Source organism: Emydura macquarii, unplaced genomic scaffold (genome assembly GCF_026122565.2).
Source record: "Emydura macquarii macquarii isolate MOO-44397 ecotype Brisbane River unplaced genomic scaffold, CSIRO-AGI_Emac_v2 contig_1146, whole genome shotgun sequence".
Lineage (NCBI taxonomy): Eukaryota > Metazoa > Chordata > Testudines > Chelidae > Emydura > Emydura macquarii.
In genome coordinates, this window is record NW_027131283.1 from 16,815,209 (window position 1) to 16,843,105 (window position 27,897).

General features: G+C 41.9%; 1 protein-coding gene across 2 annotated transcripts in view; it reads left to right on the plus strand.

The window, feature by feature from the left end:
• The first annotated feature begins 3,683 nt into the window (after positions 1-3,683).
• The window catches only part of NKAIN2 (sodium/potassium transporting ATPase interacting 2), a 693,641-nt gene continuing 669,427 nt past the window's right edge, over positions 3,684-27,897 (plus strand). For both annotated transcript variants that reach the window (XM_067546694.1, XM_067546695.1), the window contains exon 1: positions 3,684-4,627. In XM_067546694.1, coding sequence (XP_067402795.1) covers positions 4,574-4,627 — 54 coding nt within the window. In that variant the 5' untranslated portion in view covers positions 3,684-4,573. The remainder of the gene's footprint in view (positions 4,628-27,897) is intronic.

Here is a 27,897-nt window from a genome sequence, read left to right on the forward strand (position 1 = left end):
TGAGCCATAAGGAGATGCCACAGTGGTGAGTGGAGTGTATCCTGTGACAGGGTCACTTGCTAAGATTATCTGGCTATATCTCATTTAATCGTTTCCTGCCTTTGTAGGGGCCTTGAGCACTGGCACACCTCAGTCCCTCCTATTCTCTGCCTATGGTACATAACAGTCTAGACCCAAGGGACAAAAGTGGCTCACAGGGTCTTTCAAAGTGGCCCGCTGCCCCTCTCCCACTGGCTGCAGAAGGGAGCTGCTGCCTAAGGACCCAGGTGGAGCACGTTGCTGCGGGGCTACAAGACTGGTGCAGGCTCCTTGCTGCAGCCAAGGGGATGGGAGATCAGTGCTCCCCTCCCCCTGGCTGTAGCAGGGAGCACAGCAAAGCGATCCTCCTGGGTCCCTAGGCACTGGGGTCCCTGCTGGAGCCAGATGGAGGGGAGCACTGATCTCCCATCCCCCTGACTGCAGAAGGTAGCTTCTGCCTAGGGACCCAGGTGGAGCGCATGGGGCTACTGGATGTGTGCAGTTTCCCTGCTGCAGCCAGGGGGATGGGAGATCAGTGAGGAAACAGCCTCTTTGCTGAACTCCTTCCGTCTGGCTGCACTGGGGGAAATGGGAAGGAAGCTCCTGGTGGAGCAGCCAGGACCCACCGTGCTCGAGGAGAAGCAAGACTCCAAAAATCAGTGCCTTCCGGTTTGGCCTGCTCTTAGCAGAATCGCCCACTGTGATTTAGCTCGCTGCCAGGCCATATGCTTCAATGTTAGTGACAACCACTCATCTACACTAGTGCTTTATCTGTGAGTGTGTGACATATTATGAGTAATCTGTAAGTGTAAAATAGTGAATGTAAAAATGAGCACAGTAGCATCAAAATGTTTATTTTAAATATGCAGTCATTTGTAGTTCTTGATATATATGTCTATACATTTTTTATGAGTTGATAGACTAGCGGCCCTTCAGGGTTGTAAAAATGTTATTTGTGGCCCTTGAATGAAAAAGGTTGGGAACCACTGGATTAGATGATCTAGTAGTCCCATCTGGCCTTAAACTCGGTGATTGTATGAGGTGTCAGTACTCACTCATGGTTACTACTACAGACATGTATGATCTCAGCATGCTTGTGGGTTTTAGGCTTTGATAATGCTCATGCACTGAGTGCTGGTTTTCTGGAGTGAGGCATTCATTCACGGTGAATATCCAGTGGCACTGCCTATCCATTGTGCAAGTCACTGTCTAAATTTGATTAGTAAATCTAGTGAGATTCCTGTAATTCATAATTGCTGGTATAATTGCTAAAACAACAGCATTAATCAGTAACTCAGCCAAAAAAGTGACCTCCCTGCAACATTGTGTCGAGTGCTTCTGATGACACAGTAGGTGAATGGCTTTGCACTTTTACTGACACTGGATGGTTTAATTTTAATAAAGCTGTCATTATTTTTTCACAAACTTTACCCACATATTTTGGACAACTTGGAAATCAAAAAGGCTGGAACACACTAGGCAATGCCAATATTCTCCACGATGCTTCACAAGATGCTGAATTTATCATCTCTTCCAATATTCTTGAAGCCAATTTGAGTGACATCAGAAGTTTTATGCCATATTGTTGTAGCAGTGTTAGTCCCAGGATATTGGAGAGAAAAGGTGGGTGAGGTAATGTCTCTTATTAGACCAACTTCTGTTGGTGAGAGACAAGGTATTGAGCTACACAGAGCTCCTCTTCAGGTCTGGGAAAGTTACTAAGGCCCTGTCTACACTACAAAGATAAGTTGACCTGTTAGGTCGACTTACAGCCACCACATTAATTATGGTGGTAGCTGATGCCCACACTACCCTCCTTGGGTTGGTGGTGTGTGTCCTCACCAGGAGTGCTTCACAGACTTAAAAGTGGCAGTGTGGGGAGCTGAAAGCCTGGTCTCTCAGCTCCACTGGCAGCTCCCTAGTGGGAGCCCGGCTGCCCCTCCACTTCCTATTCCCCACCAGGAGCAGGGCAAAGCCGCGTGAAGCTTCTCCCTTCCCCACTGGGAGGGAGAGAAGCCGCTCGGGGCTTCTTGCCCCACTTCCCCCCAGGAGCGGGATCCAGCTGACCTGGGTGTCTTGCCCCACTCCCGGCTGGGAGCGGGGTCCAGCCTCTTAGTTCTCTAGGAGAGCGAGGGACAGCTTGGCTCTAGCTGCCCGGCTTTCTTGTCAATTGCACAGCTTCACTGACAAGAATGACAGCCAACAGCTGTAAGGAATCAGTGTCTACACTAGCATAAGCCCTACACCTCTCATTGAGATGGTTTTATTATGTCGGCATAGCAGGGGAGTTACATAGCATGGGAGTTTCAGTGTGTATATCTCCACTGTTTTGTCAACAAAAATCTGTAGTGTACACCAGTCCTAAATGTCACAGCTAAATACAAGATTGAACAGATTGTTTAGCATGTGTAGGGACCATTCAAAGTGAACTGGCCTCTAACACCCTTCTAGTCATAGGACAAAGAGGGGGGTTAGCAGGTTACAGCTTGTAATAAACCATAAACCCAATGTCTTTATTATTCAATTTATGTATTTATTAATTATTTATTTTTAGCATCTAGCAGTTATGAATTTAAGCTCACAGGTTTGTCTTTCAGGATGAGGACTGATGAGGTCAGATGAGGATGAGGTCAGATATTGAGTGATCACTTTTGTGAAGTGTTTACCTACAGGTAACAAGGTGTTTGTCTTTTATCATTTTCCTGTGAGTTCACTTGAGAACATAGAAATTGTCTGGTTTCACTCACTTGTTGCTTTTGAGGCATTTAGTGCCCTGGGTGAGATACACCACATACTGCGATAGGCATGTGTAGGAACCCAAGTGTTGGCGGGGGTGGGGGGGAGGGGGGAAGGAGGAGGCGGGGTGTTGATCTGCAAGTTTTGCATCGGTTGTTCTCATAGGGTCTGGTGCAGCTTTGAGTGATGTGTGCTTGGTGGGAAACTTGCTTCTGATTATGAGAATGCGGAGGGGGGGCTGGGTGGGTTGAAGGCCAGAAAAAAGGGGGTCAAGAAAGATTTCCCATCCTTTAGCTCCCTGCAGCTGATCTGTCCTTACACCCAACTCACTACCCCACTCCTAATTTTCCAAGCCCCTCTCCTTTTTCCAACATCCTCCCCAACTCTCCGAGCCCCTCCAGCCAACCTGCCCCTGCCTCTCCATGCCACTGAGCTTCCCACCGCCTCATATGAGTCCAGCCCTTCTGATCAGGGAGACTTGGGGACCAAGGGCAGCGGCTTCCTGTCTTAACTGCCACGTGCAGGCACCTGGGACACGGTGCTCCTGGCCGCCGCCTCTCCCACTGGTGCGGAGGCGGCCCCCGGGGCCACATTCCGAGGCACGTGCCCCGGCGGCGGTGCTGCCCCGCTCTTGGCGCCGTTCCTCCCGCGGTGCGCCGGCAGGCGGCAGCAGAGCGCTCCGCGCGGGTCCGCTGCCAGGGAGCAGCCGCCGCCGCCTCCCCATCCAAAGCGCGGGGGAGACCCTGGCGGCCGCATCCTCACATGCCCCCGCGGCTCTCCCCGAAGAGCCGTGTCTCCGCTGCAGCCGCCACCTCCCTGTCTGACCCCCAAGCAGCCCCAGCGTCGCCCCGTCCCCCCCCCACGAGCAAGCTCCGGGCGAGGATCATGCACGGGGGGGCGGGGAGACAGTCACACAGCAGCGCCCGCCGCCGCCGCCGCCCCCCATGGCCAAGGCCGCGCGGCTACCCGGGGAGCGCTCGGAGAAGTGAAGCTTTCACCGCTGGGGCGGGGCGGGACCCCCGTGGGAGGTGAGGGGGGGGGGAGTAAAGTCTGTTGCCGAGCCAGAGCCCTGAGGGGAGCGGGAACCCCTCCTCCCCTCGCCTCGCCTCGCCTCAGCCGGGCTGGGAGCAGCCAGCCAGGCAGAGCAGCAGCAGCAGCAGCCCCCACGTTGCAAGCCAGTCCGCCCCGTGCCATGCCGCGGAGCAGCCGCCGCCAGCTCCCCGCCACGCGCGCCTCCCGCTGCTGCTGCTGCTGCGTGGGGAGCCCGGCCGGCCCCGCATGGCGCAGCTGAAGCCTTCGCCCAGGGCACTCGGCTGAGCCTCCAGCCGGCAGAGGGACGGCGGCTGCTGGCGCTGCCCGAGCCCTGCTGGGAACAGGACAGAAGAGGAAGGGGGCGCCGCCGCTGCTGCTGCTGCTTCGGGGAGCCCCCCCCCCAGCATGAACTGAGCTCGGCCCCGCCGCCGCCCTGGAGGCTTTGCGAGCCGAGCTGAGGGGCAGGCGTTGAAGCCCAGATGCCTCTGGGGCTTCCCAGCACAGCGCGGCTGCTCCTGCTGGCACCTGGCGCAGCCTTGCCCCCCGCGCCGCTGCCGACGCGCTCGCTGGAGGCTCGCTCCGTGCGCGGCGGGAGCGAAGGTAGCGGCGGCTGCGGCTGCTAAGGCGGCGCCGCGGGTCCTAATGCCTGGCATTTCCCGGGACGCGCTGGCGGCGGCAGCAGCAGGAGCAGGCAAAAGCCCCCGGAGCCCCGCGCGGGTTTGCCTGGCCTCTCCCGCAATCTGATTGGATCAAGTCGGGCTCTACGTGGCGAGGGGTCTTGGAAACCATGGGTTATTGCAGCGGCAGGTGCACGCTGATCTTTGTCTGTGGCATGCAACTGGTAAGTGACACGGCGCTGCTGTGTGCGGTGCCTCTGCAATAGTGGCAAAGAAGTGCAGGGGAGCGGCTGACACATGGGCTGCGAGGGGGAGGTGGAAGGTAAAAGGAAGACTGTTCAGTGGATCATTGACATTCATCACAGGGAGCTACTGCCCCAGCTGCCTTAAAATAAACCCCCAAAGGAGGGAGGCTCCTTCAAATCGGAGCGATCTGGGAGCTTTGATATGTATTCGGAGGGAAAAGGGTCCGTTACAGGTGTTGCTTAGGCAGGTATCGTGTTTTCTACATACAGTAAAGTTAATCAAAACTCAGGACCGTTTTAACAGGCATTGGCTAAACTTGGTGTCGGTTTCTTTTAGCAAACTGGTATTTAGTTTTAGCACTCAGTTTGCGGGTGCCATTGATGTTGTTAGTCATGAACAGCTTGCCGACAGTTTACCACACAGGTGTGAGTCTGACTTTTTCTGTAAATATGTTCCTTCTTTCAGGATTAGTGGCCGATGTTTCACAGCATTGCATTGTTACAGAAATGGAAAAAACACGCGAGAATACATGGCGGATATTGTATTCACAGCCATCAAACATAGTAACCGTATTGAGTTTAGAAAGTATGCAGGGAAGTACAATAACTTAGAAAAGGCTTAAAGATAGATCTTATCAGAAGTATAGAATAGGTAAAAAAAACAGTGGCTCTACAAAGTGACTCCTAACAAGCTAAAGAAAATCCATTTCCTTTCCTGTATTATGTATGAGAATTTCCAACTGGATTATTGTCTGATTTGAGAGGATGGTGGAATTGGTAGAACTCAGATTAAACGTGATGCAAGTACACATCGCTAAGGACCCAGCCATAAAAAATGCCACACCTCTGAATTTCAGTTTCCCAAGTGTGTGTTCATTGGTGGAACATGCTGTGGAGGGCTTCTTTAAGCAATTAACCTTGAGCAGGCAGGAAATAATTCACATTACCCCCTCCCTCTATCTCTTATTGTATAGTCTTGCTGGAAAAGCCTGAGTTGGTATCAATGGCAACCAACACTACCACCAATTCTTCCAGTGAAAACAGATACTAAGAAGATTACAGAAGAAGAGGAAATCAGTAGATTTCAGATACCTAAATCAGTATGTAAAAAGTAGATTTATTAGTAGAACTAAAGCACAAATGTCTGTGGTCTTTTTATATGTTGTATTCAATGCTTCATCTTTCTGTGTTCTGGGAAGCCTTCTATTTGTACAAATGGTGTTCTTCTAAAAAATTATCTGATCCTTTGTATTTTAATAGATTTGATTTATTCATATGCAGTCTAAAAAGAAAAACTTGAATAGAAGCCTCTGTTACATGGAATTGTAGGAATGTAACCTTTCCCCAGCAATTTGGAAACATAAAATACATCATTGAAGTTTTCCAGATCTATTTAACTTTCAAAACCATGTTTTTCGTTTTCTGTGGCAAAGGCAACAAAAACAGCTTAAAATGTACTTTATATAGACAAAAGATTCCTTTGAACACATTAGCTTGAGTGAATTAGGTTGTGAAGGTGCAAAGATGTAAAAACATTCCTGTCCTTAGGGTCTTTAGATGTTTGCTGACTCATTGTGTGTGTATATATACAAACAAACAAAAACACAGGGATGTTTGAATGAGTGAGTAGGTGAAATAATGCAATATCTTGTTTCATATTTTTACTTTTTTATTTTAATTTGGTAGGGCCCTAGAGTAAGTAAAATACAATCTAAGTATTGTATTCCACTGTTGCTTAAAAAAAACTTTGAGACTCAATATACTTTAAATAGACTACAATGCACTATACTCTTGCCCCTTTTGACCTGAGCAGCTAGACAAAAGTTCAGCATTTAGTAGGTTATTCCAGTTAGGAGGAGAAAAAATAGAAAGGTACTTCTCTGATGCAGTTTTGTTTATTTACTAGGATTGTATAAAGTCCTGTATCTCTCATTATAGAAGGAATCAAATAGCAGAAAACAGCTTCTTTTGCTCACAGCACCAAAAGCAATTTTAGCCTGCACCCCTGACCCAAATACATCTTCCCAGATATCTTCCAGGGTCATCTGTTTCTTCAAACTCTCTCCCTATCCCAGTTTTTTCTTTTGTTCTGCCTTCTCCCTCCCTCTCCCCTATCTAAAACAATATTCAGCAAAAGCTCCTGGGTGGGTTCACATACTCCTTGTTTGAAATGGGGGTTTATATTTATGCTAATTGAAAGGTTTATTCACACCTATCAATCTCAATGTGCTTTTAACTCAACCCATAACAAAATTTCAGCCAGCTCATAATAGTATATAGTGTCCTGACAAACCTGAAAGCTTTAATTTCTTTACTTCACAAGAGGGGGCACCTAACTAATAAAACAAAACATCTGAATCATACTGCATCTGTGTAGTGATATTTCAGTAGGTTTAAAGGGAGAGTGCTCATTTGCATGAAAAATATAGCTGGCCATAGAAGAATTCTCACTTTATAAAAGTTATGTTTTTTTTCCCCTTTATGTGCCATCGTACTGACATAGGTCAAGAGCCTTCAAACACTCTCTCATATGAATACTTCTATTGATTGATTGTTGTGACTGTGTAAGGACTCTTTATGAATGAGCACTGGTCTACACTAGAAAATTAAAATTGGCTTAGTTATGTTGCTCAGGGTGTGAAAAAATCCACACCCATCAGTGGCGTAGGTAAATTAACCTGACATCTCTGTAGACAGTGCTAAGTCAATGGCAGAATGCATATGTCAACCTACCTACTGCGCCTCAGGGAGGATTACCTATGCCAATGGGAGAACTGCTCCCTAGCTACCATCTCTCAGGGAGATGGTGTTCCTACAGTGTGGGAAAAACTCTTTCCATTGCTGTAGGCTGTGTCTACATACACGTTTATGCTGGCATAGCTATGGTGTAATCCCTGTAGAGTAGAATGGCCTAAATTTTCATGATTCAGCCCATGATTAGCAGCCATGTTAATGCAGATGAAGATGATTAAAAAAAGAAAGTCAGATGACTTGATATTGTGAAACAGCATTTCCCTACTGTTAATCATTTTTTTACCCGCATAATTTTTAACAGAGAACACTATTTTTTTTAAAAAAAACAATGGATTAATTTTTTTAAACAATTCTAAAACATAGAAAAATATTTTTCTTTAAGGAGAAAAGTTTGAGATTTTAAGGAAGAAAAAAAAAAGCGGTTTTGCACCTGTGTTTCTATTAGAAGAATTTTTGCATATTTGCTTAGTATAGATGTGGTGATTTAACTAGTTTTTGCAGGATTGGCAAAATATGTAATACTGTTGGTCATTAGAAAAGTTGCTTCAGGCTTATCTGTGCAGGGTATGGGCAATCTCAGAAATGGACCATAAAGGCTACATTTTCAAATAATGCATCAGGAGTGCAGTTAGATGCACTTGAGAACACCTGCTCAAACATAGAATTATTTTCATAAATGCAATTTAAACACCCACTGCTTGTGCAATGTACTGTATCATCAGATTATCAAAATACTCAAGGAATAGTTTGCTTCCAACTGCACACTCCCTTGCTTGACATATATGTGCCCTCCTATTTGTGCGCTCACTTGCACTATGCAAAGCAGCTTCTGACCATTCGTTTTCTTCTGCATTTGTAACCAATAAGAAAAAATTAAAATACTGTTGTGTCAGGTACTGGAATACTGTCTCCAGTTCTGATACCTACGATTCAAGAAGGATGTTTGATAAATTGGAGAAGTTTCAGAGAAGAGCCATGAGAATGATTAAAGGATTAAAAAACATGCCATATAGTGATAGATTGAGTTCCTTGAGTCCATTTAATTTAACAAAGACAAGGTTAAGATGTGACTTAATTGCAGTCTAAGTACCTACATTGTGAACAAAATTTAATAATGGCCTCCTCAGTCCAGCAGAGAAAGGTATAACATGATCCACTGGCTGGAAGCTGAAGCCAGACCATTCAGATTGGGAGGAAAAAAGGCATGTTTTAACAGTGAATAATCAATCATTGGAACAATTTACAAAGCGTTATGGTGGATTCTCCATCACTGACAATTTTAAAATCAACATTGGATGTTTTTCTAAAGGATCTGCTTATTTTGGGGAAGTAAATTTATTATGGCCTGTGTTATACAGGAGGTCAGACTAGATGATCACAATGATCTCTTGTGGCCTTAGAATTTATGAACCTATAGCAGGTAAGAGCTAATTTTGCTGATGTAAGGTCCAAACAGTTAATTCATTTAGTATATGGAAAAAAACCACTTCAGTATACCTCTTAATTCTTCAAAGATATTAAACTGATTTTTGTAAGTTTCTCTTCTCCTCCACAAGAGACCTCCCAAGCTTGGATGTATATGAATTGGGATCTCTGTTGCTTTTAGAAACAAGACTCCATGTTACTTTGAGAGGGAGTCTCCAGTATTCTAGCTCTTCCCCAAACTCTCGGCCTTTTTTCCTTTTGAGTCTCCGCTCCCGCTAATAGCTCTAGTGACAGCCTATTCTGTTGCTTACAAACTTTCCCAAGCAGCAGCAAAATGAAACTGACAGCCTTATTGTCAGTTTCAGTGCTGCCCATAAAGTTCTGAAGAGCAGCAAGGAAAGCCAGAGCCTTTTTAGTTTCCTGTTTTTGCTGTGTTTCCTGTGTTGCTCTGAATAATGGCAGAAGCACTAAGCTAGTCATCTGAAAATTCAGGAAGACAGTACTTCACTTGTCAAACTTGGAAGTCGTCATCATCATAAGCAAAGGCTAGAAAGTTTAAATGGAACTTAGAATTCTGCAGAAATTAATAGCTTATCACACTTCCTTTCCCCAATGAACAGGTCTCGCTTCCCAGGGGCAAGTAGGTGAATGGTATTCTCCATCTCTGTGCAATGTTTTATGCTATTTCTGTATGTCACTGTTTTCATTTTTCTTTGTGTTTTATATACTGTCACAGGCTCCATTCACTGCTACAGCTGGTCTGGAGATTAGCTCCTTCCAGGTCCGATGTCCCTTTCTTCTCATTGTGGCACTTCTCTCTTTCTGGGTCTCAGATACCCCTTCTTAGAGAGTCAGCTGTATGTCTGGGTCACTATAGTCCTCCCTTTTTGGGGTAGCAAAGTCCTCGGATGACTGTTTCAGGCAGTCTTCTGCTCCACTGCCCAGTCTGTGCCACTTCAGGTGCTGGTGGAGGAACCCTGACCCACGCTCTATTCCGAGTTCCAGTCCAGGGCCCTTGTGTCTAGCAACTGTGGCCTGCTTGCATCCAGAGTCTGTTGTTGTTTCCCCTGGACTCCTTCCTCCTGCTCTGCTCTTATGTTCTTCTCTCCCGCCCCGCTCTGGGTTTGTCAACCCAAACTCCCTCTTCTCAAGGAGTGACTGCAGACTACTTCCCCGGTAGCCCTTTTCTGCTGCCTGCTTCCTGGCTTTATACCAACCCTGCCTGTTCCTTCCCAGCTGGACTCCAACTTCATTCAACCTTTCAACCCCTGGCTCTCCCCCTGGTGCAGCATCTCAGGTTAATTAACCTAATTTAACCTGCTCTGTCTTGTGTTGGATGGACAGCCTATCACATATCCCCATATACCATGTTTGGTTATAATAAATTGTGCTCTTAAATTTTCATTTTTTAAAAAAATCATTTAATTTGCAGAAAATTTACACATACACTTTACAAATAGGCATCAAGTTTTTCAAATGTGACTAGTGATTTTAGGTACCTCAATTTTTGGGTGCTCAACTTCAGTCACTTTAGAGGGGCCTAATTTTCAAAGGGTATTTACTTAGCACTTTCTGAAAGTCAAGATACCCAAAAAATTGATTCAGCTAAAATGACTAGTCCCTTTTGAAAATGTAGGCCTTAATTCTTGCCTGTGCTTTATGTTGTTTAAAGTAGTGATCAAATGCCTAATGGATTCTGACAGCTTGCTTCAAAAACTCACTTGAGTTTCATACCCTTTCACAAATTATTAACGTGTGTAGAAAAAATTCAAACAATTTATTTCAGAAACAACACCAATTGGGGTAATTTCTATACTTATCTGTAATATTGATGTTTGTGAACCCATTCTTAGTTACACTATTGCACCTGTATGCACATATTTGTTCTGCTGGAAATAAAGCGCTGGAAACTTTCAAATGGAGAAAATGAATTACATAGAACCAGAAAGTAATATCTGTGGTATGCCTTTCATGGTCAGAAGTGCAACTAATCTACAGTACACACAGAGCTAGTCTTCATACTTACAGTATTTTCTCTTCCAATTAAAGCATAAACTATAAAACAATGACACATTTAACCATACAGAACAGAGCTTTATTCTTGGGAGAACAAGCGTGCCTTAGTGATAATTTTTTTTAAAAAGTAAGAAATATGACTTATCAAACTTTGGTTTGGACAGCAAGCAATCTTTATGTTCATTTTTATCTGTCATGAACTGAATATTTGTAAAAACAATTTTTTTACAATATTTGTAGGGCATTTTACATCATCATTACTGGGAATCTTGTATTTCATGTTTTGGGGGTATTGGCTTTTCATGTCTGAAACGGAGGTTGAATGCCAGCTTGTTGTCTGAAATGAGAACCGTGATCTTGATGATTTCTTATCCATAGAAGTTTATATCACAAATCTACCCCACTTGATTTGACACAGTTTTGCATCATTAGTATCCTTGTTTAAGAGAAGCCCTTGTCTGAATAGCTTGCAAACTGAATTATCTGCAGTGCTCCAGGGAGCTATGGCATCCAGGTTAAAGTTGAGGTCACTTTCAGAAAACTCACTGGGTTGTGCCTAAACAATATCTACCTGGCAGTTTTACAGAGAAATTAATGTTCCATTCTAGATCTGTTCTTATACCATGCTCTTCACCATGGTATTTGAGTGCCTTCCAGCCGTGCATTAAGTGATGTGACTGACATACATCATGTGTTTGTTCTTTCATCCTTTCCCATCTGGGAAGTGTGTGCAGGGGAGTGTTTTTTGTTTTGGAATTCTTTTGATAATGACACACAAGTTGCTATATTTTTATGTTAGAAAAGGCCAGGTCAGAGAAATGTGCCTTGCACTTAGAGCGGAAGATGGTGAGGTTTGTGATGGACCTTAGTTCCCAGATCCAAAGGCTTTTTAAAAGTACAAAGATTCTTTTTGCTTTTGGAACTGGGTCTCTGGATGCATTTAAAATTGTGTGCGTTGAAACAGGTTTCTGTTTCTTCTTCAAAATTCTTTGTAGTTTTGTTTTAATTTTGTTAGAAAAAATGGAATGGACCTAGATGAACATCCTATCCTCTTTCTGTCCCAAAACTTTCTGATCCCACTAACTATACAAAGGAAGTAAAGACAGATTTGCCTACAGCAGACATTCAACAGATGTATATTTTTGAAAGCTGTTGTGTAATGCTATAGAGTGCATTTGAGTAGTTTTGAGATTATATAAATCAGGGACTTGAGTTCGAATTCAAAGAACTAATATCTTTCATTACAATGAAGAAAATGTATAGCAAACCTTTTAGGTCAGTAAAAACTTGAGGGAGCGGGGGAGGGAGGTAAGCACTATATATCTGTGCTGTTCTTCAGATGAAAAACTCCAAATTGATAACTAAAATCTTTATTTTTAAAGATGTTTGGGGTCATGCATGGTGACAGGTACAGACCTTCTCTATTACTAGAAATAACAGCCATTATGTAATTCGATTGTAATTAGTTGACTTCCAATATGAATGATGCAATGTTATTTTTCATAGCAAGGTGATGGAATTATATATGCTCACATGTACAGTACAAATGGGATTTTTTTTTAATTATAGGGATGCGAAAATTTCAAATCAGATGGCAATTAAGAGTTGAATCCAATGCCCACTGAAGTTGATAGAAAATCTCCCATTGAGTTCAGTGGACGTTGATTATAGCCCTAAATTCAAATGCTCAGACGCTGTGTTGATGGGTGGGAGGTAAATTACACACAGGCCATGAGCAGGAGAGGCTTTTTCAAGATGTAACCATGCTAAACATATACACGTATTCTAATCTTGTGATTAAAATATGTGTTGGTGGATTTTTCCAGAAGTTGCTTACATGTTTTCTTGTTTTAATGGTATTTTACTGAAATGAAAATAGTGTGATTAGTTTGACATTTATGGTGTAACAACAGGCATACCCTCTTCATGGCTAAAAACAGATGGACAAAAATCATCCAGGGCTTGCTTTGTTATGCCTTGTGTTTAGACCATTTTCTGTTCATTGGTTTCATGTAGTAGTGAGTATAATAGTGACCATTGCAATCAGTGTAGAGAAATTCAGTGAAAGAACAAAATTTTTTAACCATCAAAGATGTTTTATTCTTGTTCAACTGTGGTCTTTTTTGGTTGCTGGTTTTTATATATAGATAGACTAATGTTAGTCTTCTAGAGGGAAATAATATTGTTTTCAATATCTGGTGATTCAAAGAGAATGGAAGATTTAGTTCCTTTTAACTTGTAAAGTGATAAAGAGATATAGTGGCTTGAATGATGCCTCCTTGTCAGAGCCAGTAGATCCCAAACCACTGCCCAATTTATTTAAAAAAAAGAAAGAAAGCAATAACCCATCGTCTTGATGGTATTTGAAAATATTTAGTATTGTATAACTCTATGAAAATGACATTTAGAAGGGAAAACTACTGATATCTGTGTTCACTAAAAAGTAAACATGCATATCTAATAACTCTATTCAACACAGATCATACTTATGCATTTTTAATAAAAACTTGATTTGAATTAATAAATAATTCATGAAAAATGTTTATCAGTTTAAGATGATCTGTTGATTCCTACTAAAATGTGCACATCATATACTATACCTCACAAGTGTCCTTCATTTTAAACGTATATATACCTTTCATGCACAAACCTGCTGCTCTCCTATATATGTAATTGTAAGTTATCTAAGTGAGAAATACTGGATTGGGAAACTAAAGTTAGAAAAAATGTTACTGATGCTGAAAAAATTACTCTTAAATTGTTTTATGTTTCTTACACTTATAGCTTTCTAGTGCTCCTTTTTAGGCCATTTTATCCACATATGGTTTGATTCTGCTTTTTTTTTTTTTTTAAGGAATTTGACCAAATTATCAATGACCTCAGTGGGAGCAGGATTGGGTCCATCATATCCGATATTTGCACCTGAATAGGTTAAGAGACGGGGTTTTTTTCCTCCACGTAAAAAGGGTCTTGATGGTAGAGTTTAGCAACGAGGGCACCTATGTGAAGTTAGTATATCACTTCTGAGGGAAACTTAGAGTGGCTTCCAATATAACAATACCTCCTACAACAACAACAATATAAACATACTGTATTTTGTATCTGCTTTCTAGTACGGTGACCAGATGTCCTGATTTTATAGGGACGGTCCCAATATTTAGGGTTTTGGCTAATACAGGCCCCTATAACTTCTCACCCCCGTCCTGATTTTTCACATTTCCTATTTGGTCACCCTGCTTTCTTGAATTACAGTGTGGCCTAGTAAACAGCACTGGACAGAACTCAGAAGAGCTGGGTTTTATTTCTGGCTCTGCCAGTGGCCTTCTTTGATGACCTTGGGCAAGTCATTTCACCTCTGTGCTTCAGTTTCTCTGTCTGTAAAATGGGGATATGCTACATACTTCCTTGGTAAAGCGCTTTCAGATCTACTCATGAAAGTGCTATAAAAGAGTTAGGTATTTGTCTTCTTTAAGAAGACATTATTGCAAAATCTTTTGCAGGCTTTGCCTCTATAAGGGTCACATCACTATCTTCTTAAATCCAGCCACTTCTGGTGGTAGCATTGTCCCAGCTGCTTCTTAACATCACAGCAAGACACAGCAGAGTACAACCAGAAATGAATCATTGAGACAGAGCAGAATATAGAACAGTTAATTGGAATTCAGCGGACACAAACATAACTGGTATGTAAAATTTCATCTGTCTGATATTTAAGTAATGTTGCGGACCTAACAAAAGGGCCAGATTCTGGAGTAGTGTCTTACCCCTCCCTCTCCAAATTATCACAAATTATCAGTTTATAGAGTAAGATACTATTTCAATGAGAGGAAGAGTAGTGAATCTGGCCTAGAAACAAATGTTGGGTAATATTTGTATCTGAAATCTTAACTGCTTTCTGAACTAAAATAATTCTTTCTCAGGTGACTCACACTATGGTTCACTTCACTAATTAAAAATTCTTTTAGAATTCTCCACAGAAAGACCTACTAATTGGCTCTCAACAATTATTTTCCTTTTGACTTTAAGATAAAAAGCTTTAGTGCAAAAAGGAAGATAGATACTATGATGTCTATTTAGAACAATGCATGGGGGTATGAAAAGTAGTTATCCAATAATTAATAACAAAATGTGAAGCTTACAAATGTTTGCCATGATCAATAATGGCCCTGAGTTTTCCTTTATTCTCTGGTCACAGACTGAACACTGTCACAGAAACTACCATAAAACATTGAAACAAAGGAGAGAAAAAGCCTATTGTATATCATTGCTGCTTTCACAAACAAAACCACAAATATGTTATGCCTAAGAAGACCCTATTCAATGTTCATTAGAACCACCAATGACATGAGTTTTTACGAACAACACTGCATACTGGCCAATCATGTGTTATTACATCATTATTCAAATTGGGAGTGCAAAAGACAAGAAAACATTCAGAGTTAAGGGAATGCTAAAGAGGAAGAGGCTGATCTGGAAAATAATTTTATATACAGATGCTGTATTTTTTGTTATTAATGTTGTAAAGCTTTTAAAAACAAGATACACAACCACTCCTATCCAATGTGTTTTAGGCCAATCATCTTTTTAGTTTCTTTGACACTAGCAGTTACTAGTCATGACAACCGCTCATGATAAGCCAGTTGGTGGCAGTGGTAGTGTTGATTGTAAGACCCTGGCTCAAATTTACTGTATACTGAAAAGAGAGTTCATTGTCTTGTGTTTTTTGCGGTTGCTGGCATTTGCAATCATTCTTATTTTGTAGTATACATAAAAAGATCATCATGTGGGTCCCATGTCAGCATTATATCTGTCATGGCTCCCTATTGGGGGTCAGTTATTCCTCTCCAGAATAAAGATGCACATAACTCCCACAGATAATAAAGTTATAAGTGTAATTCACAACAGAATTACTCTAATTTATACTGATGTAATTCTATTGGTTTCAGTTAAACACTGATATAAAACAGGAATAATGCAAAACTGAATCAAATCACTGCATATTCAGTGGAGACTTATATATGTATAATTAGAGTGTGTTTGCAGGGCTGATGTTAGAGAATAAGGCCAGTGGCAACATATGGTATATAAGACTCCTTGATCTTCGCTTTAATACAGGGAACCCTTATAAAAGGCATGTACTGGAAAATAGAGTATATGTGGATATCTGAAATCATATTAATTACCTTTACTAGAAAAGCAGGGTCCATTTGCACAAAACATCTGGGGAGCTGGTTTAACGGGCTCTCTGAGGATTCTCCTTGTGTAAGGGAAATCTGAGTTGTATAGAGCCAGCGTAGCAGCTCAACACTTTTTCACCATAGGGAGCATGCCTGGGAAAAAGGGGGTTGTGGCTGGGGCATTCCTACAACCCAGAGATCTGCAGCTGTCAGAATGGCCGTTCTGTTGCTGTGTAATTTATGCTGGGAATCCAGGAACAAGTGAGTATAGAAGTGGCTTAATGCCATCTTAATGCTATTAGAAACTGATGTAAAGAGCTTCTAGAGGAAGCCATTTGCAGTGCACAAGTTTTACAGGCCCTGCCAAACCCAGGAACATATTCTTGAGAGCTATCTACTGACACTGCATCTATTAATAACTAACCATTTACATATACAGACATAGAGCTCCCCTTTAAAAATGTGCCCTCCTCCCTAATCCTGCACTGAGTGAAGCTCAGACAGACAAGAGCACTGGGCCAGATGTAGTCCCATGTTTATGTAAATGATTCATATTTTTTTATACAAATTTAAAGATTTTATACCATGTTTGGGATGCGGTGTATGGTTTTTAAAGACTGACCAGAATAGAACACTCTTTATTGGGAGAGCAGGAATAATTATTACTAAGATGGTGACCACTATTCCAGACAATTTTCTTGAGGAGTTACGTGGTCTAAAGTGATCTAAAACTTCTGTGCTGGATGGATTGAATGGACGCTATTTTGTATGTCATTATTCGAGAATTTTGCCATTTAAAAAGGGAAGTCTTGTTGGCTTTTGACACCCTGGTTGCATGTTTTTATTTGAACTGGAGAGCATGGATTTAGGCTAGAGATCCTATTACTTTTAAGTTTTTTGGCCTCTGGAGGAAGAATGGATGAAAAGTGGAAGGCCCAAGCAGCACTGATCAGTCAGCACCACTATTAACAGGTTCAGTAGCAATGACTTTAGGGAAAAATGCCTACTCTCACAGTCAGCTAGAGCTAGGGTTATAAGGAGGGAATTGGGAGGTAAACGTACAAGCAGTGGAAAACTCCAAAGAAAAGTCACTTTTAAAAGAAATCAGTGCCTCACAATAGTAGTAATTGATAATACTGGCAAGAATCAGGGAGAGACCCTGCAACCTTCCTCAAAGAGCTGTAGTAACGTGCCTAGAGCTTGAGTGCAAAACACTGGCATCACATTGCTGCCTTTGAACTGACGTGCATTACTGTAGCTTAGGCGAGGTGGCCCCAACCCCATATCCTGGATCTTAGCATTTCCAAACTTTGGGAAATTTTGATGCCAAACTTGGCATCCAGTCCCATTTTGACTACTCGTATGGTGACAGGACAAGAGAGTGAAGCCCAACCCCCATCTGTGCTCACATTAGAACTACCCAGATTTTGGCTGGAGTTTGGGGGAGACCAAGGGCTTCAAACCCAGTATTCTCCCATGCATAGTGGGAGTGGAGGACTGGGTGGAACCATGATTGCACCACCCTTAGTCCCCACAATGGCCAGCTGGCCTAATCCAAGGGAGGGGAATTAGTTGTAGCTTCAAAAGGTGAAGTAATTTATTTCTCTGCCCCAGGGAAAGAAGGGGAAGTGGGGAAGAATTGTGACATCTTTCCTGAAGTGGTCATCTGTATATGCCATCCCTCTTTTAAAGGGCCAATCTAATCCTCAGTGATGGAGGTATATTAGGAATATTAGGTAGCTCTACATTTTTACTAAAACTGTTCTACTTGTCACCACAACTATACTAAAACCCAAATGGAGATAAGTATAAGGTCAGTATATTAACATGCAGCCACCTGAATTCGCAGGAATGTCAAAGTTGATCAAGATAAAACATGGTTCATGAATTGTATTTTTAAAAGGTCAAGAAGTAAAGATGATTTATTTACTTTAATTGAAATTCACCAGGTCTGGATAGGGTGAGGGGAAAAGGAATTAAAATTTTAGAGCTATTTATATGTTTAGAAGATATTGATCAACAATTGTCTCAACCCCAGCTGTGTGTGAATGTTGTCTAACTCTGCGTAAATATTTCTGGATAGTAGTTCCTTTCAAAATAATGATGTGCTCAAGACTTTATTTCTGCATTTTGGCTTAGACTTAGTGTTCCAGGAACATTCAAAGTCTTACTTTTTCCATAGATAATTTTCTAACCAACTTAATTTTAGTTTGTGTTCCCACAACGTTAGAAGGGAAATATTCTACATGCTGTTGGTTTGACACACATCATAAGGAGGAAGTAGCATGGTGAATTTTGAGGATAGAATATTTTTCCATTGGGGTTAAGTATCTTTAAAATGTACCCCAAAAAAGTTGTCTTGAAATTCTGAAAGTGCAGTCATTATGTAATTAATGATCACTCAGCAAGGCTTCCCAAACATATGTCTACAAAGTTATTTACTTAGTGCCACACAAAACAAAATCTTCACACCTGGGATATTGTGAAGGATCATTCAGTAATACTGTGTATTTTCTTTCTTTGTTTTATAAGCCTAACAAGAGAGAGGTGGTTATACAATCTCTCCATTCTTGCAGAAGCACTACAAATCCTTTGACTAGCCAGCCAGTATAATCTCATGGAGTTAGTCAGAATTTTTTTATTACTGGAGTCCTGCATTATTTGCCTAATACCTTACTTTATCCATTAGAGGCTCCCTTTCCTGCCACATTTGCTCTTCACTGTCCTAAGCGTAGCAGCTTCAATTCTTCAAACCTACTTTTTGTGATTGTTTGCTTGCATTTTGTGCTACAGTTGAAATTACATTCCCTAATGCCCCCTTAATTATATTGAATTTTGCATCTAATACTCATACTTTAATATGTATATGTTTAAGATAAATTTAGCACCAAAATGTTTTTTCTTCAAAGGTCTTAGTACTCTCTTGTGCTCTGAAGGCATCCTATGACCACTGATGTTATAATAAGTGGCTTTATTATAGAGATCACTCCAGTGATGCAAAAGGGCTGGATACCTTACTTATTAGGCAGTACAGTATTGGCCTATCCTGGCTTTACACCATCTGTTGTGATGGTGGTGGAGCTAGAATGCTGGCTGGCACCAATGTCATTTACTTCAGCTCTTAGGCTGCTCAGTGTTATGCCAGGCTGTTTCAGTCTGCAGTCAGGGTGGGGCTTAGGGAAGAAGAAGAAGAAAGGAAGTTTCGAGTAAACTTCTCCCCCTGTCCTCCTTCTCTGGGTCCTGTGGTGAGCACAGCTCAGACAGACACAGGGATCTGGCCCAGAGTTGTTAAATTAGAGCATTTATTTACAGTGCTATTAAAGACAGAAACAAACAAATAAAATACCCAAAACAAAAACCCACCGCCACTGATGCCACTGGACGAGCGAGGTGCTAAAGGAGCACTCAAGGAAGATAAGGCTGTTGCAGAGAAGCTAAGTCAATTTTTTGCATCAATCTTTACTTCAAAGGATATGAAGTTGATTCCCACACTTGAGCCATTCATTTTAGGTAACAAATCTGAGGAACTGTCCCAGATTGAGGTGTCAGTAGAGGTGGTTTTGGAACAGATTGATAAATTAAACAGTAATAAGTCACCAGGATCAGATGACATTCACCCAAGAGTTCTGAAGGAACTCAGATATGAAATTGCAGAAGTACTAACTGCTATACGTAACTATCACTTAAATCAGTCTCTGTACCAGATGACTGTAATGCCAATTTTTAAAAAAATCTCCAGCGCTGTTCCTGGCAATTACAGGCCAGTAAGCCTAACTTCAGTACAGGAAAATTGGTTGAAACTATAGTGAAGAACAGAATTATAAGATACATAGATAAACACAATTTATTGGGGAAGAGGCAACACAGCTTTTGTAAAGGGAAATCATGCTTCACCAATCTGTTAGAATTCATTGGCTGCGGGAGGGAGGGTCAACAAACGTGGACAATGGTGATCCAGTGGATATAGGGTATTTGGACTTTCAGAAAGCCTTTGATAAGGTCCCTCATAGGCTCTTAAGCAAAGTAAGCAGTCATAGAATAAGAGGGAAGGTCCTCTCATGGTTCAGGCACTGGTTAAAAGATAAGAAACATAAGGTAGGAATAAATAATCAGTTTTCCCAGTGGAGAGTGGTAAATAGTGGTGTTTCCCACTGAGACCAGTGCTGTTCAACATATTCATATATTCATAAATGATCTGGAAAAATGGATAAATAGTGAAGTGGCAAAGCTTGCAGACAGTACAAAATTACACAAAATAGTTAAGTCCACAGCTGAGAAGAGTTACAAAGGAATTTTACAAAACTGGGTGACTGGGCAAGAAAAAGACAGAAGAAATTCAATGTTGATAAATGCAAAATAATGCATATTGGAAAACATAATCCAACTATCCATACAAAATAGTGGGATTTAAATTGATTGGTACTACTCAAGAAAGAGATCTTGGAGTCATCATGGATAGTTCTCTGAAAACATCTGCTCAGTGTGAAGTAGCAGTCAAAAAAGCTAACAATGTTAGGAACCATTAGGAAAGGGATAGATAATTAGACAGAAAATATCATGATGCCACTATATAAATCCATGGTACTCCTACACCTTGAAAATTGCGTGCAGTTCTGGTCACCTCATCTCAAAAAAGATATATTGGAATTGGGAAAAAAACAGAGAAGGGGAACAAAACTGATTAGGGTTATGGAACAGCTTCCATATGAGGAAATATTAAAAAGACTGGGACTGTTCAGCTTAGAAAAGTGACAAATAAGGGGATATATGGTAGAGGTCTATAAAATCATGAAGGGTCTGGTGAAAGTGAATAAGGAAGTGTTATTTACCCCTTCACATAACACAGAAACCAGGGAGAAAATAATAGGCAGCAGGTTTAAAACTAATATAAGGAAGAATTTCTTTATACAATGCACAGTCAACCCTGTGGAACTCACTGTCCGGAGGATATTGTGAAGGCCAAAAGTATAACTGTGTTAAAAAAAGAAGTAGGTAAGTTCATGGAGGATATCAATGACTATTAGCTAAGATGGTCTGAGATGCAACCCTGTGCTTTGGGTGTCCCTAAACCTCTGACTGCTAGAAGCTGGGACTAGATGGACCAGGGGATGGATCACTCAATAAATTGCCTTGTTCTGTTCATTCCCTCTGAAGCATCTGGCACTGGCCACTACTGGAAGGCAGGATGCTGGGCTAGATGGACAACTGGTATGTCCCAGTATGGCCATTCTTATGTCACCAAACACCCACCCCCAAACCATACAAATCAACTAACAAAAACCAAAAATACATGCAGTAGAATGCATTGAAAAAACAAAATAAGATAGGCTGTTTCTCCATGCTCACTTATTAAAGAAGATAGATATAATTGTAAATAGGAAAGCTGTGAAATATAGTTAATAAAATCCATCCTTACAAGGATTATTTACCTTCATAATGGTGATTGAATCCCTGCTTTTCAAGAGCTGACAGGCAGTGATGGAGTATGTGCCAATGTTTTTCTTTCATAGCCTCACTTCTGCCACCCTCCATATCCTTTAACTGCTTAAGTCTTATGTGCACTTCTTCCTTAAGAAGACTTAGTAGGAATAAAAAGGTAGATTGAGCCATTGCTTAGAATCTATCTCATTGGCTACATATATGGTAATATATTGTCTCCTAAAGTTGAAGTGAGGAGCGTAAATTAAATAGCCATCTGCTTTTAGGATTGCATCCAGTTCTTATAATGGATGTCCCAGCTTGCTGAAAATAAATGAGGGGCCTTTGTAGTTTCAATCTAGACAGAAATTCATATCTCTGGTCAAGCCTTTGTCATGAAGTATTACTGAAAATCATTAAGATTCCTTAAATCAGTGACCCATATAGTCAATTTGTCCTCTCCACCCAAATAACCTCTCATATTTTAGACATTGCAGTGGCCAATGTTTTCATTTCTCTTTTAAAACGACAATTAAAACCACAAGACAATGTCATATAATGACACAGACACCCTGGGTCCTGCTGCAACAGAACAGAACAGAAAGTAGCAGAGAAATACAATGTAATTTTGCCCACTTTGGGAGAAATTAAATCTAGCTATTGATTTAAGTAGCTAGAATTACCTTAGGGATTATTAATTTGAAGGTGGGCAGTTGAGGAAATAAGAGCGGTATTGCTGAAATGTTAATAGATCATTATAGTAGGATTCTTTGTGGGAGGGAAGTGCAGATGAAAATGGAACTGATCTTGTGTTTATGGAACTTTAGCATCACAAAGATTTGTTTCCCTTCCCTCTTCCCCCCATACCTCACCTTCTTTCCTCCATCCTGTTGTTCTGCAAGCCAAAAATGCAAAATGAATGATGGAGTGAAAGGGGCTTTCTGTGGGTGGAGAATATACAGCACACAACAGCAGTGGTGCCAACTCTCGTGACTTTTTTGTGAGTGATGGGGTTCCACAGGGGGCTGGAGCTCATCTGGTGATGAAAGTTCAGCACTGCCAGAAGCTGGCAAATTTCTCTGCCCTTTGCTTGCTGCTTTCACAGGGAGAGGGAAGACTCACGTAAAGAGCCCAGCATTCAGCACTGCTCTTCCTTCTCCTCTGTCCTCTGCTGTGAGCAACAGGGACAGGTCATCTGGACCTCCCCCTGCAGCACCTGGCCTGGAAAGGGGCAGAGGGGGTGAAGAGCCCCTTGAGCTGCACCTCATCAGCCTGGAAAGAGGACAGTGGACCTTCTGTAGCCCAATCCCTTCCCCTGAAGAACCACAGAAGGAGCAGAGGTGAGACTGGAGGGACTGAACTGAGTTGGGTGATGGTGGGGAGGGAGATTGAACTGATGGAAAGGGCTGGGTGGAGACAGAACTGATGGGGGACTGGATTAGTGGCTGGGCAGAGGATAGGCAGATGTGAGAGTGAGAGCTCCTTCTGCAGGGGACAGGATCACTTTACCTAATAAATTTGGGTGCATTGGCAACATTTAATAGTCACACACATACTGGGGATGGGAAAGGGGAGTTTAAAAATCAAGACAGCCTGGAAAAATACAATATAATCTTGTGGTTTTTTTTTTTTAAATTCTCATGAGATTGTCAGTACCGCTACTGGTATGTCAAAGAGCACGTCCAACATCTCTCATCTTTGCCGACATACCAAGGATTGGACTGGGGACCTCCAGAGCTAAACTGTGTGAATCTGTGTGAAGCTTGAACTAAAGAGCCAGCCTTTCAAGCTGAGTGCTGTATGTGACCCGTCTGTGCCTAGTGTAGCCCACCTAAATGCCAAGATCAGGGAGACTGCAAAAAGAGAACAGATTCTCCCAGCACTGATGGCTAACACTGCAGTTAGATTTACCAACCAGTCACAAACAGCTTCTGATCTCCAATGCTCGTTATCAAGAAGCTAAAAAACAAGAAGCTACTTAGCCCCCTTTATTGCATTTCAGTCTCTGGCTTCCAATCAGCAACTAGGTCCAGTAAAGAGATAAGTTATTAAAACTCTATTTCCTTTGCCAAAAATGTTCTCCTGATCCCCAAAGGATCAGCCACATTACCAAACCAACATAAGTTTAGCTCTTAATCAAAATACCACACTGCCAGCCAATGCTTCAGTAACTAAACTAAAGGTTTATTATAAAGGAAAGAAACAAATAAGAAAAGAGATGTTAAATGATTAAAGCAATCAGATACATACAAATGACTTTAAAGTCGATATATATCAGATTCGCAGCAAAATTTTGGAGTTTGCAGGCTTGTACAGTTCCTCTGGTTTCACAGCTTCAATTGTAGATGAGTTGACCTACAATTAAGAGGTAGGAAGCAGGAATGAAGACAAGATGGAGATGGTGCAGCTGCATTTTATAGTCTCTGGTCTGCCATGTGGCTTATTTCAAACACAAGCCCACAGCACATGGGCAGGGAAAGGCACTTGCAGGTCCCCCTTGACCACAGGCATATCCTGATGACTCATAGGTGTTGTCCTGGCTTCTCTCCCTGGGCTCATTATAAAGGTACTGGCCCTCGATGAGTCATCAGTGCTAACCCTAATCTGCCTGTGGGGTATGTAACCCAGTTGCATAGCACAAGTGTTTGGATACAGATATGTCTCACACATCCATAACTTACAGTACAAAGACGATAATACACATAAGCTATATTATCATACTTAACCTTTCCAATGGTACCTGACATGGCATATCTTGTAAGATATTTATTACAATTTTGTCATATTTGTATTAAATAATATTATAAATGGTCACCTCTAATCCAGACAGCATCACACTGTATTAGACCCATGTCCTCTGTGAATCAGGCACAGTTGGGGACATGTAACACACATTGACTGGTGGGTTACATATGCATGTTCAGCAAAATAGTGTAACAGTCAAAATAGAAACTGAGGTAAGAGATTGTGCTTGAATGAGTTCTCATCTATTATGAATTTATTAGTGTATTTCTAGTTACAGAGTCAGGTTCTCCCACAGAGTGTAGATGGTGCTCAAAGCTTTAAGAGAAAGAACAGTAAATCTGTTTTTAATGAAAGTATATTGCTGTAATCTTTAGGAACAGATATTAGTTTACTTTACAGCATGTGTTCTTAGTGAACTCATCATTAGCTGTCCATTATGGACAGAATAAGTGATAAATGTTTCATACTTTTTTCTGTTCAGTCAAATGAAAAGAACAGTGATAATTTCACTCTACCACTTTGCAGTGTTATGATTAGACCTTTTTTTTTTTTTTTTTTTTTTTAATATTGTGTGTGTAGGGTTCTGGACCCTGGGTAGGAATGCAGGACTTTTTTCCTGAGTCACTAAAAACACAGGTGCCAGAACACTGAATACAAATGGAGAGCATTCACTGTTAACTACTGATTATAGATGGACCTTGTTGGCTCTGACCATGCTCTAAGAGGGGTTAGAATGTCTCCCTTTGTCAGAAGGAGGCCTGTAGGGAAATAAGAGACAGTCAAACTAGGAGAGAAAACGTGTGCTGGGCTTTTTTTTATCTGAATCACCAATAAAGCCAAGCCACAGTAAAGGGGTAAGTTTGGACTGTGTATGACATATGGAGGCACGGTGGGACCTTCACCTGCTAATAGAGTTTAAATGTATAGTGGTCTTACATAAAAGGCTGCAGAAATTGTACTATTTGTATAATCTTTTTGCTTAACGTCACACTGAAAGTCTGACAGAAATGGGAACCCTAATTCCTGAATCCTGCAACTTAACTAACCCGTGCTCTCTGTTTCTGGAGTGATATGACTTTGACTTGATCTTTATTAAGCTTTGGCTCTTTGTTTAAAGCAGCTAGTTTCTTGATCAAGTGTAACTTGGGTTCCAAATCATCTCAGTCCTCAGCAAATGAGACTGAGGAGGCCCCAGGATAAATACATCCATATCAAATAACTTCAAAGTGCCATTTTAAAAAATAAAAAATAAATTCTAACAAAATTCCATACAAATGGAAAATGCAGTATTAAGTTTCAAAGTTCAGTCATAATTCTGATCCCTTGTGCTTCTGTCTTAAAGTATACTCTCTCTTTTATATCATCATAAATAGAATTAATAATGCAAAGTGGAATTTCTTGAAATACATTTCTCATACTAAGTTACTGTGCATGCCTTGATTTGCATCCAGTGATATTTTTAAAACAAGCCAAGTTTGGGGAAAAAAATTCAAAAATTTCAGTTTCTGTTAGAAATATCATAGAATAGAATCATAGAATATTAGAGTTGGAAGGGACCTCAGGAGGTCATCTAGTCCAACCCCCTGCTCAAAGCAGGACTAACCTCAGCTATATCATTCCAGCCAGGGCTTTGTCAAGCCTCAGCTTAAAAACCTCTAAGGATGGAGATTCCACCACCTCTCTAGGTAACCCATTCAGTGCTTCACCACACTCCTAGTGAAAAACTTTTTCCTAATGTCCAACCTAGACCTCCCGCCCTGCAACTTGAGACCGTTGCTCCTTGTTCTGTCATCTGCCACCACCAAGAACAGCCTAGCCCCATCCTCCCTGGAACCCCCTTTCAGGTAGTTAAAGGCTGCTATCAAATTCCCCCCTCATTCTTCTCTTTTGCAGACTAAACAAGCCCTGTTCCCTTAGCCTCTCCTCATAAGTCCTGTGCTCCAGCCCCCTAATCATTTTTGTTGCCCTCCGCTGGACTCTCTCCAACTTGTCCACATCCTTTTTGTAGTAGGGGGCCCAAACCTGGACACAATATTCTAAATGCGGCCTCACCAATGCCGAATAGAGGAGAATAATCACTTCCCGTGACCTGCTGGCAATGCCCCTCCTAATGCAGCCCAATATACTATTAGCCTTCTTGACAACCAGGGTACACTGCTGACTCATATCCAGCTTTTTATCCACTGTTACCCCCAGGTCCTTTTCTGCAGAGCTGCTGCCTAGCTCGTCGGTCCCCAGTCTATAGCTGTGCATGGGATTCTTCCTTCCTAAGTGGAGGACTCTGCACTTTTCTTTGTTGAACCTCATTAGATTTCTTTTGGCCCAATCCTCCAGTTTGTTTAGGTCACTCTGTATCCTATCCTTATCTTCCAGGGTATCTACCACTCCCACCAGCTTAGTGTCATCCGCAAACTTGCTGAGGGTGCAATCTACCCCATCCTCCAGGTCATTATAAAGATGTTGAACAAAACTGGCCCCAGGACCAACCCCTGGGGAACTCCGCTTGTGACCGGTTGCCAGCTAGACATGGAGCCATTGATCACTACTCGTTGAGCCCTATGCTCTAGCCAGTTCTCTATCCATTTTATAGTCCATTCATCCAACCCATACTTCTTTAGCTTGCTGATAAGAATACTGTGAGAGACAGTATCAAAAGCTTTGCTAAAGTCAAGGTATATCACATCCACCGCCTTCCCTACATCCACAGAGCCAGTCACCTCATCATAGAAAGCAATCAGGTTGGTCAGGCATGACTTTCCCTTGGTGAATCCGTGTTGACTGTTCCTGATCACCTTCCTTTCTTCCAAGTGCCTTAAAATGGATTCCTTAAGGACCTGCTCCATGATTTTTCCAGGGATTGAAGTGAGGCTGACCGATCTGTAGTTCCCTGGATCCTCTTTCCTCCCTTTTTTGAAGATGGGCACTATATTTGCTTTTTTCCAGTCCTCAGGGACCCCCCCTGTTGCCACGAGCTTTCAAAGATAATAGCCAATGGCTCTGAAATCACCTCAGCCAACTCCCTAAGCACCCTCGGGTGCATTGCATCTGGCCCCATGGACTTGTGTATGTCTAATCCTTCTGAATAGTCTTGGACCTGTTTCTTCAGCACTGCGGGATGTTCGCCTCCTTCCCATTCTGTGCCACCCAGTACAGCAGTCTGGGAGCTGATCTTGTCTGTGAAGACAGAGGCAAAAAAGGCATTGAGTACCTCAGCTTTCTCCACATCCTCCGTCACTAGATTGCCTCCCTCATTCTCTAAGGGGCCCACACTTTCCCTAATCTTCCTCTTTTTGGCAACATGCCTGTAGAAACTCTTCTTGTTCCCCTTCACGTCCCTTGCTAGCTGCAACTCCAATTGTGCTTTGGCCTTCCTGATTTCATTCCTGCATGTTCGAGCAGTGTTTTTATAATCCTCCCTGATTATCTAACCAAGCTTCCACTTCTTGTAAGCTTCTTTTTTGCGTTTAAGTTCGCCAAGGACATCTTTGTTAAGCCAAGCTGGACGCCTACCATATTTGCTATTCTTTCTGAACATCGGGATGGTTTGCTCTTGTGCCCTCAATAAGGTCTCTTTAAAATACAGCCAGCTCTCTTGGGTTCCTTTCCCCCTCATATTAGCCTCCCAGGGAATCCTGCCCATCAGCTCCCTGAGGGAGTCAAAGTCAGCTTTTCTGAAGTCCATGGTCTGTATCCTGCTGTTCTCCTTTCTTCCTT